Consider the following 13,556-nt stretch of genomic DNA (forward strand, 5'->3'; position numbering starts at 1 on the left):
AGCGCAGATGGAAGAAGGACAGATTACAAGTATCACTGGGTATACTGCGTGACAGTCTTTCTGATTATCAAAATGCAGTTGCTAAAGATGCTAAATGTATGTACTCGTCAAACGTAATCTCCACCAACTGTAATCGTCCTAGGGTGTTATTTAATACAATTTAGTCAGTTACAAATACATTGTGTAATGTTCCAAAACGGGTATCAAGGTCAATCTGTGATGAATTTCTAAATCATTTTATCGATAAGATAGCCTCTGTTAGGCAGAATATTAATGTCACTTCAAATGGTCTTAAAAAATGTTCTTCTTCTTCTATGCCCTCATCTGTGTTTAACAAATTTGAGCCAGTGTCCCTATCTCTTCTCTCTGAAATGGTCCAGCGGTTAGACACCGTACACACACACTTCTTCAACAAAATCCAGCAGTGATAAAACATCAGACACCTCAGTGGTGGCCACATTCTCTCCTTTCCATCTGCACCACAAACAATCATACACATCACACTCATCAAACACACACACACACACACACACACACCTAAAAGTGTCTCCGACCCGGTCTTGGAAGTAGATGAAGCCCTGGTGGTCGGTCCTCAACAGATCTCCGGTGTTCAGATAAACATCTCCGTCCTCAAACACGTTCTGCAGCTTCTTCTTCTCCGTTTGTTCTGGATTTCCTGCGTATCCTTGAAATGGAGTGCGCTCAGTGATCTTACACACAAGGAGTCCTGTTTCACCTACACACACACACACACACACACACAATGCACATCCTATTTTAATCAATGATCTATTAATTATGAATCACAAACTACGGCCTGTTTTACTTTCCCTCATTTATTCTCTATACTTTTTTTGGTTTCCTAAGGAACAGACGTCTGACTCCTCGTAACTCCTAACTCTGCTCTCACTGTTCCTCTGACTGTAGTGTCTCCTTCTTTCCCCGATCTGATTTGTGTGAAACTTAAATTACCCACAGTCCTTATGATCCTCACGGCACATTCTGTTACGATATTCCTTCTTTATGTTAAAGCTCATTACTGTTCATTACACGGTGTTAATTGACGAGTGTGTGTGTGTTCATGCTGAACAGGGTATTATCAGGCTCACCTGTAGGAACGGGGACACAGCGCCCCCTGCTGTCCCGGACTGGTCCCTGTGTCTCAGTGTCGTACCGAATCAGTGCATGGGGAAACATTTCCTGCACAGAGTACAGCCAGACCAGCATTTAATCCAGATTTCTGACAATTCATCTAAATTAATGTAGTTTATTATATAACTGTATTATATACTCTACTTCAAAATACAGTATTATTGCTGAATTTATTGTTTGTGATACATATAATTAAGTAAAGCAAAGTTTATGCTGCAATCTCGCTTCCCTACAAATTTCAAGTTCAGACGTTTTGAAGAGATAATTTTAAATGTGGCCCAAAAAGCATTGAGTACTTTATAAATGTTGTTATATAAACCTAAGTGAAAATGTACTTTTCCACCCAAGTGAGACACTTTTTAGCACCTATACCATGTTTTGGCCATTTACACACAACTAACACAACTAAGTTTGAATGCACACTCAATGTTAGATAAACACTTCTGAATAAAAACTTCTCTTTATCTTCTGAATTAAGTTAGCACTAGCATGGGAATTTTAAATCTATACACTCCAGCTCGCCCGGTCATCTCTCTCTCTGCTCCACTATGCTTCTGTATGATACACTCCATCAAGCACACACACACACACACACACACACACACACACACACCTGTGTGCATGCCTACAGTAAAACAGTAGCTGTGGCACCCGAGACTGAGGCTTGGATTCAATTTTTTTCTTTTTTCTTCTCTTCCGTTTATGAAACCTCTTACTGTACTGCACGGTGCGGGTGTTCAGGGAGATCCAGGGTCAGGTGTCTGGGTATCTAACAAACTACTGGAACAGCAGAGGTGGAGGGTAACAAGTAAATTTATTTTGTTACTGTACTTAAGTGCATATTTCACCTATGTGTACTTTACTTAAAGAAACTTTTTACTTTTTCACCACTATATCCTACTACAGTATCTGTACTTTTACTTCACTATATTTGTTTATGTAGTATAATCTTCACCATTTAAACTGAAAACTTTGCCACCTTCTAACAAATATCTTTTAAAGACAACTATAATTTTAGGGAAAGTACTTTTAGAATCAGAATCAGAAAGAATTTTATTGCCAACTATGTTTGCACGTGCAAGTAATTGGTTTTGGTGACAGAAGCTTCCAGAAACAATACAGCACACACAACACCAAAAAAAAAAAAAAAACAGTGTGAAACAGAAAAAAACAAATGAAATAGGATGGAATAACAAATGGAATAGTAACAAATGGAATAGTATAATCAAATAAACCAAATTACAGTGGAACCTTGCATTGTGAGCATAATTCATTCCGGAAGCGTGCTTGTATCTCAAAACACTTGTATATCAAAGTGAATTTCCCCCAAAATAAATAATGAAAACTCTAATTATTCACGAAGCAGGAGGAAGGGGGGCAAACACACACAAAGTGTGTGGCGCCCCACTAGTGGTGAATACAGACATGACAGGTGGGGGACAATGAACGGGAGGGAATTAGTGGAAAATAATAGGAAAGTACCTATTCTAATTCATGCTTTTCTTTATTGACAATAAAGATCGGACACTCGAATCTAAACAATCACACGCAAAGAAATGGATCATTAATACAAGTAAATTAAAATAACATCAGAGAAAAAGTGGAACCATAGTGCAACAATAACGGTTTAACGTCAGCATGTTAATTCCAGAGGAACAATATATAAGGAAACATTCGGTATTATATATGTCATTTCATTTATTCCAATGTGTATGCTGATGTTTCTGTATTTTTGTTAAACATTAATATTTTATCAGGCAGTACTAGTCTGGCATTTCTAGTTTTCAGTGAAACAACAAAGTTGCTTTTTGATCCTTCAGGCGCTGAACAGAAGGGAAGATCGATATCGTTCTACGCTTTTTGTTGGTGTGCGGCATTTTGCGATGATCCCTAAATCATTCATTGCGCCGTAGAGAATAATGGTGTTTATGCTTTTAAACATGTATAATTTAAACGGCTGTAGCTTAGAGACAATGTAGAAGGGAAATATTTTTGGGTATCTTATTTGCGGGTTAATCTACGAAGCTATTGAATTCGAAGAGGCGAATATCAAACTAACTTTACCACGGACACAAACCGGGTCAGTATCGTACTGTATGTAGTGAGCGTAATACACTATACACTTATCACAACTACTGGACTCTTAACAATGTCACTTTAAACAATGCAACTTCCATATTCAAAATACTTCATTGCACCTTGAACTGTTACATGTAAATACCAAATTATCTTAAAGCTCACTTGCACATACAGATACCCTTGCTTATATATTTATATATACATTTTTTCCTTTTTCTCTTCTTTTCTTATATTTTTATGTTTATGTAAAGTTGGAGAACACAGGTCTAAGAATTTCATTACGGTAATGGTGTCTCATTGTTATCTGTATATGACAATAAAACTTGAAACAGAATATCGGATTATGGGTATCAATGGATACATTTGTTGCAAGGAAAACATGATGAAGCCTATGTTGCGCTTGGATTAATGGTGGGGAAGGTGGGGCAGAGGAGAGACCTGTGTGTGTTTTGTGTCTGTGTTTTGTGACCGCTGGCAGCAGACAGCATGAGACCCAACAAAGTAGGAAGACACTTAGAGACAACACACCCCAGTCACGTTAATAAGCCGCTCGACTTACTTACTCGAGTAAGCCTGTTATAACAATTGCACGTGTATTTTATCTGTTTTGAACTTGGTGTTATTTGATCTTATTGGTTTAGAAATTGATATTTCAATAAAAAGTAAACTTGGCCGATTTCGTTATCATTTTGAAGTGGGGCTTGAAAATTCTTGAAAAAGTGAGGAATGACAGAACAGTTTGAGAACTACTGCACTAACGGAATCACTCCTCTATACAGATTTATCTCCTGCGCTGCCACAGCCTTTTTAACCTTTTTTTCTTCTTCTCTGGGACCATTGTTGCAGTACAGTTACTAAAGAACAGTCACTACATTTGGACACAAAAGTAAAAAAATACTTCATGCACACACACACACACACACGCACCCGTGGTCACAATGTTATACTGTAGTAAACAGTACACGCATGCACAGATGTTGACTATACTAGTACACATGACTATACACATGCACTAAGACCGAGCGTTGGATAAAATCACCCATAATCCCACAGCGAGTGAGAAAGAAGTACTGTACCATTGTCCCAGTTTGTGACGCTGCGTGACGCTCAGCAGCCAAAGCACATGCATACTACTCATATATAAGGAACTCACTCGTTTATTAAGGTAAAATTTATTTAAAAATTTTGCTCATCTTGCAAAATACTTGCAGACCGAGTTACTTACAACCCAAGGTTTCACTGTAAATCAAATAAAGTCAATTCAATTTTATTTGTATAGTGCTTTTAATGCTTTTGTCATTGTCGCAAAGCAGCTTTACACAATCAAAAGAATTATTGAATGTATGTTTGTATGAGATGTGAGTGTGTGTGAATCAGATGATCAGATCGTCCCTGAAGAACGAGCCGAGGGTGACGGTGCTGAGGGAGAAACTCCCTGAGATGGTAATAGGAAGAAACCTTGAGAGGAACCAGACTCAACAGGGAACCCATCCTCATCTGGGTGATAACGGATAGCAGATAAATATATATCATAAATAAATATCAGTGGCATTGCACAGTATTGTACATAATACAGTTTTTCTGAATTGCTAAAACACATTTCCTAAAATCTCTTCTCTTTGTCTCAAAACACTAAACACAAACTCTAAAATTCAAGCTACAGTCACAAAACCTTCGACTTCTGTTGCAAAACCAAACATTTGACCCAAAACTATTTTAACTTTACTCAAAATCAAGCACTACTGTCAAAAACCACACAAAACCAGCCAATGTGCAAACACAACTTAGCACGATTACACACTACATAAATAACAAACACTCGGATAGCAGGAAAAATAATATTTATTTATTCGTTTATTCTTGCATTCACATTTAAACAAAAATAATTCCAGCAAAGAAAGTTTTATATCTATAATTATAAAAAAAAAATATATATATATATATATATATATATATATATATATATATATTTACAGCATATTCAGATAAATTATTCTGCCTCAGCATCATGCCTCTGTGCTGGGTGAGGCCACAGGACGTCATTCACAACACATGCTATGTTCTCCCTTGCAAGGCAACGAGGAAAGAATTCTTTAGCCTGCTGAATTCAGCCCTGGCCAGATTCCACTCCTACTGTATCTCACCACATGCTCCATTCATCGCTGGAAGTAGATTCTCCAGTGTGTAAGGGTTTTGGTCGTATACTTTCCATCTCCATGCCGAGAAAAACTCCTCAGTAGGGTTTAAAAAGGGAGAGTATGGTGAAAGAGACACATTCATAAAATGCTGCTCATTGTGAAACCAATCTTGTATTCTTGGACCACGGTGAAAGCTCACATTGTCCCAAATGATACATACATGGGATGCTCTGCCTGCTCGCAATCTCTCCACTCAAGCAAAGCATCCTGTAGACCATCCAGGAATGTTGGTAGATTTTCATGCACCAGAACATGATCTTGCTTTGAATCATGATTGCTTGAATGTCATTTAAAATTACAGATCTTCTTCTTGGTCTTAGTCCTTGCCCACCACCTCTGACACGGACTCCTCTTCCTCCTCCTCTTCCTCTTCTATTGTATTGCTCCATTGTTGGATCCACTCATGCCATTTGCATTTGACTAGGCGTATATACCGTTTACTAATTGGGTTCACTGATTGGACACATGGGTTTTCAATTTTGAGTGGTAATGTGTAAATGATGAAAACAGTGTGTTAATTGTGTTTAACTTCAAGATTCAAGAGACTTTATTAATCCCAGAAGGAAATTGCTTATGCTGGGTTACAGTTGCTCACAGTTGTTATTTAAGGAAAGGTAATAAATAATAATAGTAATCACCAAAAAAAAGGTCTTAAAACAGTTGGTACCAAAGAATATGACCCAAGAGCATTTTTAAGTATTGCACAGTAATCTAGTATATGTATGTAATATTGTATTACAGTTTTTGCCCGTTGCTTGAACACATTTTGCAAAACTTCGCTCATTGTGCCAAAACTCTAAACACAAGTAAACATGACACAACACTGGGAAATATACCATTCACATCTGTGCCAAATTGAAACTCTACTCTCAAAACCTAAACTCTGCTATCAAAACCTAACATTCCTTTGTCAAAATGTAACTCTGTTGACTAAATGACACATACTTGCATCATATGCAAACACTTTCAGATCAGGGGGAACACACTAGTCTACTTTATATAAAACACTGCAGTCTTTGATTTTCATTGTTTATTCAGAAGGCATATTTTCAGGAGACACATTTTTAAACAACCAAAAAAGCAAATATGCCTACTCAATATACAAAAAACATAATACAGTAATAGAAAAAACACTATACTGTAAACACAAACAAATCATGACAATTGTGCATACGTGGGCTCTCCCATATCACCACAAACCTGGGCTGATCTGGTCTGTTCTGTACAACTACATTATGGAGAGCATCTAGAAATGTGAGTATATGTTGGCTATTGTATGGACCTAGTTTTGCATGATGATGCAGAAGCCCTCGAAGGCTTATGGCGGCACACAATGTGATATTTCCCCCGCGCTGCCCTGGGACGTGCACAATTGCCCTTTGGCCAATTACATTATGTCGTCTTGTTTTGAACAGGTCGAATCCAGCTTCATCAATGAAAATGAATTCATGAGACTGTGCAGCTCCATCCATGGCCAAGATTCTCTGTAAAAAGAAAACATATTACTGTACTACAGTGCTACACATACAGAACCCTCACCCCATCACACAGGTACCTGTGTTGCACCTGGATCCATGTGGTACTGATATGGTACATATTCAGCTGCTACTGGATTTCACCAATACTGTATTGTAGATGTAAAGGACAGTTACACTTGTAACATATTCAGCTCCAAGTCCTTTGACCCTGTCACTGTTCCTCTCAAATTGGACTCTGTAGAGCTGCTTCATGGTGATGCTGTGTTTTCCCAAGATGCGTCTGATGGTGGTGAGGCTCACATTTTGTAGTTGGCTAAATGGTGTTTAGTTTTGCAAGTAAGTGCCTTCAGGTGTGTATTTGAGTGATTGCAATTACCCGATGTGTTTTGTATTCTGGATACATGTGTTTTCCAAATGGCACCCTGAGATTTCATTTTTGAACGAAGTGTTTTATGTATGAAATAGAGTGTAGTATGCAGGACCATGTGTGTTCCATAAAGTAGTAAGTGTGTTGCATAATTGCAACTAGAGTGCAAAGCAGCGCTTTTGTTTAAGGTATGGGTACATGTGTTTCAGGTATGGTAACAAAAACTTCAAGTTGTGTTACTTTAGTCTAAGCATGGGTTTATAGTGTTCAAGCAACTGGCAAAAACTGTAAGCAATCAGAAAAAACTGTAAAAAGGACCGAATCTGACGAATGAGATCTGCGCAACACTGGTTGGCCACGGTGTCAACCACGGCCTGATGCTGAGGGAGGCTGGACTGCAAGTTCAGCTAAATCTAAGCCGATACACTGTGGCAAGTGTGATAAGAACATTTCGCTTAGAAAATAGGTATTGTAAAAATATCACCATATCAAAAACATCTGTATTTTCAGTAACTGCTTACAGTACTGTATTCTATGCAGTATCATCACTTCTGTTACCTTGTCCTGTGAAATTACTGTACTATTCTTTCTTTCCAAGGTTCTTGCTAATGACAACATGGCTTGCGATGTTGATGAAAATCTTTGGCCAGATCCAGCTAGGCGTAGAGACAATGTCTAGTGTTTTTTTTTTTGTTTTGTTTTTGTAACAGTAAACTTACAGTACAATATGTAAAGTGACATGTTGTTACAGTACTGTGAATCTCCATATCAACATTTTGGGCATGTTAAGATATAAATGAGTTTCTTCAGTGTGCAACATTGGTCTTGTCTAGTGTTCGGTGGATTTACTTTATATTTGTACTTTGTTGATGGTAGCCTACTCTAATCATAGGGAAGTAGACGTGCTAAAAGTGTTTTAGGTTTATCACAGCAGAGTGTAACTTGTGCAAACAGAGTATGGTAAATGTAAAACGTGTGTTTCTTATGGTAAAAAAAGTGTGTTTTTTAAACATAAGTGTATAGTTTTTAAAAACGGTGTTTAATTATGTAAAGGATCTGTAGTGTTTTCTAATTGGATGTGTGGTTGTGCTAATTGTGTGTACTGTTTTGAAAATACGGGCCCTGTTTTAAAAATCGTGCTTAAGCAATCCAAAAAGAACTGTAATACGGGTAAGTATTAATGTCCTGTTTTGTTACAGTCAGTGAAAATCCACACACGTGTGTACATGAGTTACAGAGTAGAGTTGTAAACTTTTAACAGAAGTTAAAATTTGACATAAAGTATCCTGACTTTTACTCACACACAGGATTTGTGTACTTTGCCCACCTCTGCAGGACAGTGAGGTGTTTGTGATGGTGCTCGTGCAGATTCAGTCTTATACTCACCCTGTAGAGGAAGCTTTGTTTGCCCACAGCTCCTACTTTCTCTAGGTAGTTCATGAAAGCCATGTTCCCATCAGATGCTGCGTAGAACTCTTTAACGTGTTTTACACCAAACCTGCTTTGAAATTCTTGCCAGACATCAGCACGAAGTCCGTTTCCAATGGCCAGTCGCACCATGTGCTGCCGGTCTGTCTCGCTCTAAGAAAACGAATACAACATCACAGTGTGCAACATGTCTGTCATAGAACTACACACATGCAACAATAGAAAAGAAATAATTATATCAATTATATAAGTGTCAAATTCGAATGGTTTGACATAATCAAAGTATGTAGTTTTAAAAACGTATTTAGTTACTACATTTTTACTACATCAACTTTCACCATGAATTCAGACTCAAAAAATAAAAAATTATTAATTTTTTTAAATCTGTTTAATTAAGTGCAACAGTAAAAGACCTTGGTGTGATTATTGATTCCAGCCTTTCATTTGAAGCTCATGTAGATAATATTACCAGGATAGCATTCTTTCACCTCAGAAATATTGCCAGAATAAGAAATTTATTGTTGCTAAATGATGCAGAAAAACTAGTTCATGCTTTTATCACCTCTAGGTTGGACTATTGTAATGCCTTACTGTCTGGTTGTTCAACTAGGTGCATAAACAAGCTTCAATTAGTCCAGAATGCAGCAGCGAGAGTCCTCACTCGAACCAGAAGATATGAGCACATCACCCCTATCTTATCTTCACTCCATTGGCTCCCTGTGAAATTTCGCATTGATTTTAAAATACTACTCTTGACATATAAAGCATTAAATGGTCTCGCGCCGCAGTACCTGAGCGAACTGCTAGTGTCTTACGATCCGCCACGCCTACTTCGATCAAAGGATGCAGGCTGCTTGTCAGTACCGCGTATTATGAAAAATACAGCTGGGGGCGGAGCTTTTTCTTACAAAGCCCCAAAGTTATGGAATAGTCTTCCAAATAGTGTTCGGGACTCAGACACAGTCTCAGTGTTTAAGTCCAGGCTAAAAACCTATTTATTTAGCCAAGCATTTTTATAAATAGATTTGTTTTGGGTAAAGGAGCAGATCTGGGGGACTCATGGACATACAGTAGAGTATTATGGTGTACTGGTATGTTTAGATGCTGTCTTCCCTACTCTTATTGATTACTCAGGTTTGTTGATGGTGAAGTGGTTGGTCGCTTTACATCCCATTTCCCCCTCATGTCTATCTTTCCTTCTGGCTCCTCCCTTTTAGATATGCTGTTATAGTTAGTCCTGCCGGAGTCTCTGCTTGCATTTTACACACAGTATGAATGTAGATCAATTCCTGCTATCTGTTATCACCCAGATGAGGATGGGTTCCCTGTTGAGTCTGGTTCCTCTCAAGGTTTCTTCCTATTACCATCTCAGGGAGTTTTGATTTACACACATTCACATTTCATGGTGGTGGACAGTTCTGAGAAACTTATGAGATTTACTTTATATTTTCACTTATTCCACTTTAAAATATATTCTCATTGAGGATAAGATTTACATGAAGTGCAGCAAACAGATTACGATCAAGCTAGCCAAGGTAACAACTGGAATGCACATATATATGACCATCTGTAGTAACTACACTTTGGACAGAAAAAATATAAGTGAGAGCTTGTGGCTGCTGCACTGTAGTGGTGTCACTATGCTTATGATTCACACATGGTAGGTAGATTTACGCACATCACTTCAGTAACTCACTAACATCCAGTGTAGAGTGCTAAGTACTGTATTTGACCTGCTAAATCGCAAATATGCTAAGTATCTGATTTGTAATTCATTAGCTTGCATGAGTTTAGTTGTGTGTGTTATTTTGTGTAACCTTGGGTGTGGTACAGAGGTAGCGCAGGATCTCTCCAATATACATGAACACCGTCACGTTGTGCTTCCTGCAGTCGTTCCAGAACTGAGACACTGAGAACTTCCTCCTCAACACTACTGTGATTCCTGAGCACACACACACACACACACACACACACACACAGTCAGGCAACCTTTAAAATGAAAATGTACTGAACATTCAGGAATACATCCACAATATATTAAAGAGGTATTTGAGGTGTTTCTTGAGTCTTACCCCTCTCTATTGCCCCACCCAGACCAATGGTGAATCCTGCAGCATGGTAAAGTGGGAGGGCTATGTAGATGACATCATTGTGGTTGGTGCCAAACAATGACTGGTAGAAAATGCCACCAAACATTCGGTCGTGACTGACAATACCTGCTTTAGGCAGACCTACACACACGGACGCACACGCACACACACACACACACACACATAAACATACACACACACAAAAAAAGTATGGTCATCCTCTCTGGGTTAGCTAGTTAGTTTTTCATTAATTTATGTTGTAAATTTATGTTGTTAAAATTTATGTTGTCAGGTCAATCTGTCTTGTCTCCGCTAGCCTGCTAACTCTTAGTTAGCTAGTTTTAGCTCTTCTGTTAATTCATGTGGTAAGTTTATGTAGCATGTAGCATCTTGGTCCTGGAGCAACGTTGTTTCCTTTCACTGTGAACTAACTGTATATGGTTGAAGTGACAGTAAAGCCTACTTGAATTGAACATACTGTATACAGGTGTAGTTTTTGTGTTTTTTTGTATCCATGAGTATCAGTATGTAATTGTGTACCTGTAGTTCCAGATGTGTAGATGTACACGGCAGGGTTTCTCATAGTGATTTTAGCTCTCAGTCTGAGACTAACAGGACCATCGTCACTGTCATCCATCTTATCTTTCAGAGACTGAATTCCATCCATGTCACAATTATCGCACAACAGGTGGACAGACACACCATGTTCACGCAACTCTGGTAGCATCTCACACACTGCATCACGATACTCTGAAAAAAAAACCTTAATCATTCTAATCAACAATATTTTTATTCTTTATAAACTTTTTTAAATGATAAAACTCATCCAGAGGCCTGGCAGAGAAAACAGTAAGAACCAGGATGTAACCAGTTCCTCCTTAATTTCTTCTAAGGGCAAGTCTCCTCCTAGTCCTGCCCTCTTGTCAGGATAAAAGTTTTCTTGGAAAAAATATAGATTGAGAAGAAAGGTAGAGCTGCAGTCTACCAGGACCCATCAGATACATCTACCTTTCTTTTCAAGTAAATGGTCGAACTCAAGATGGTCAAATAAAATCTGATGGTATACTGTAGGTCATGTGTAACAAGAGGGACACTGTGCATGCAAGAAGTTCTTATTTATTTATTCTTTTTTTAAAATTTAAATTAGTGTAGCAGTTCTGAATTCACAAAAGTAAGTGTGAATTGAGGGATTGGGAAGATGCTCGCTCTTAACACAATTATGGATTTGACACCAGAGGTGTCTTAAACATTTAAGTGTTTCAATAATAATTTCATTATTAGAATGGTGTTTGGGACAGGCTAATAAGTGCAGCTAGAAAAGACGATTTCATCCTTTTGCACTTTTGCAGGTGAAAATATAATAAATCAATAATTGGCTAAAGTGTAAACTAACTAAAGTTAAAGTTGAAACTAACTATAACTGAAACATTAACAATTATCTTTATAAGCTTTGGGAAATGCTCCTAACCATAGTTTACATTTAGGCATTTGGCAGACACTCTTATCCAGAGCGACTTACATTTTTTATCTCATTACACATCTGAGCAGTTGAGGGTTAAGGGCCGCGCTCAAGGGCCCAACAGTGGCAACTTGGTGGTTGTGGGGTTTGAACCTGGGATCTTCCGAACCGTAGTCCAATGCCTTAACCACTGAGCTACCCCTGGCCCCATAATGACTTACTGTATATAAAAAGTTTCAATTAATCAATTAATATAGACTGGTCAATTTAGTCACTGGCTAGAAGTATCGTCACTGTTGGGTGGTGGGGGTGCGGTTGGTCTTACCCAAAACACTCTACATAAATATTAAAATTTGTCTAATTGTATACAGAGAACAAAGGGATGAGTTCATGTGTATTGAATTATGGGTAATCTATCTTTCACACACAGAGAATACAAAAAAAAAACTTAATTAAGATGTCTTAAGTCCATAGGAACACTAAACACACATTAAATTTAACCTCACATAAAATCAGGTGTATTACCTGCCCCTGCGATCAGCACTTTTGTCTTACAACACATGAAGCAGCGCATTAGAGATTTTCCCCGAATGTTGGTGTTGAGAAGCGACACAGAACATCCGATCTTAATCAGTCCAAGCCAGAGGAAGATGAAGTTTGGTTCATTGCCCACAAGCAGCGCGGCCGTATCTCCCTCTCTCAGGTGCGTGTGTTTAAGCAGTGTGTGTGCTGCCCTGTTGCTCCAGCGGTCCACCTGCAGGTACGTGTAGACATCATCCTCAAAAATTATGAAGGGTTTATGTGGGTGTCTGGACACATCTTCCAGAAAGCAGTCGAGCACAGTGTATAATGGAACTCTCTTTCGTAACCTTTGCCGCTTTGATTTTATCCTGAGAACTTTAATTAGAAACGCACAGTCATGCAGGAAATATGGAAACTTCTTAAAAAACAACATAAACATCACGCTCAGAATAGCAAGTCCAGCGTACAAGTTCTCCATCTTTGTCAGTTTGCCTTGAAGTCAGCAGGATTTCAAAGTCGTGCAATTTGTAGGGCAGAGTCTATCACTCTTAATGGTTTACCTTATTTTTGTGTTTGTGTGGTTGAGGGGGGTGTTATGGGAGCAGAGGATCGACGACATTGTGTCTCAGTGGTAAGTTACTGTCCTGCCATGTACAATGAATGCCTGTTCCCTCTTTCTCAGAGATACAAAGTTCTTTGTATCTGTTTATTGTTATTATTAAAAAAAAACATTTAAAAACATCAAACTTTAAATATAGAACTAACAATAGACTTTCAGAATAG

The 13,556-nt window shown here is 38.2% G+C and overlaps 1 protein-coding gene across 1 annotated transcript; it reads right to left on the reverse strand.

Annotated features, from left to right (window-relative positions):
• Window positions 1-383: 383 nt before the first annotated feature.
• On the reverse strand, window positions 384-13,254 carry LOC128527526 (long-chain fatty acid transport protein 2-like). Its single transcript, XM_053499956.1, has 8 exons — window positions 12,777-13,254; window positions 11,333-11,542; window positions 10,775-10,933; window positions 10,520-10,644; window positions 8,661-8,855; window positions 1,110-1,200; window positions 538-736; window positions 384-474 (listed from the first exon to the last, which is right to left on the reverse strand). Exons 1-8 carry the CDS (start codon window positions 13,249-13,251, stop codon window positions 384-386), a joined length of 1,545 nt encoding a protein of 514 aa, XP_053355931.1. The 5' UTR covers window positions 13,252-13,254.
• Window positions 13,255-13,556: the final 302 nt, after the last annotated feature.

The sequence above is a fragment of the Clarias gariepinus genome, chromosome 7 (assembly GCF_024256425.1).
Source record: "Clarias gariepinus isolate MV-2021 ecotype Netherlands chromosome 7, CGAR_prim_01v2, whole genome shotgun sequence".
Lineage (NCBI taxonomy): Eukaryota > Metazoa > Chordata > Actinopteri > Siluriformes > Clariidae > Clarias > Clarias gariepinus.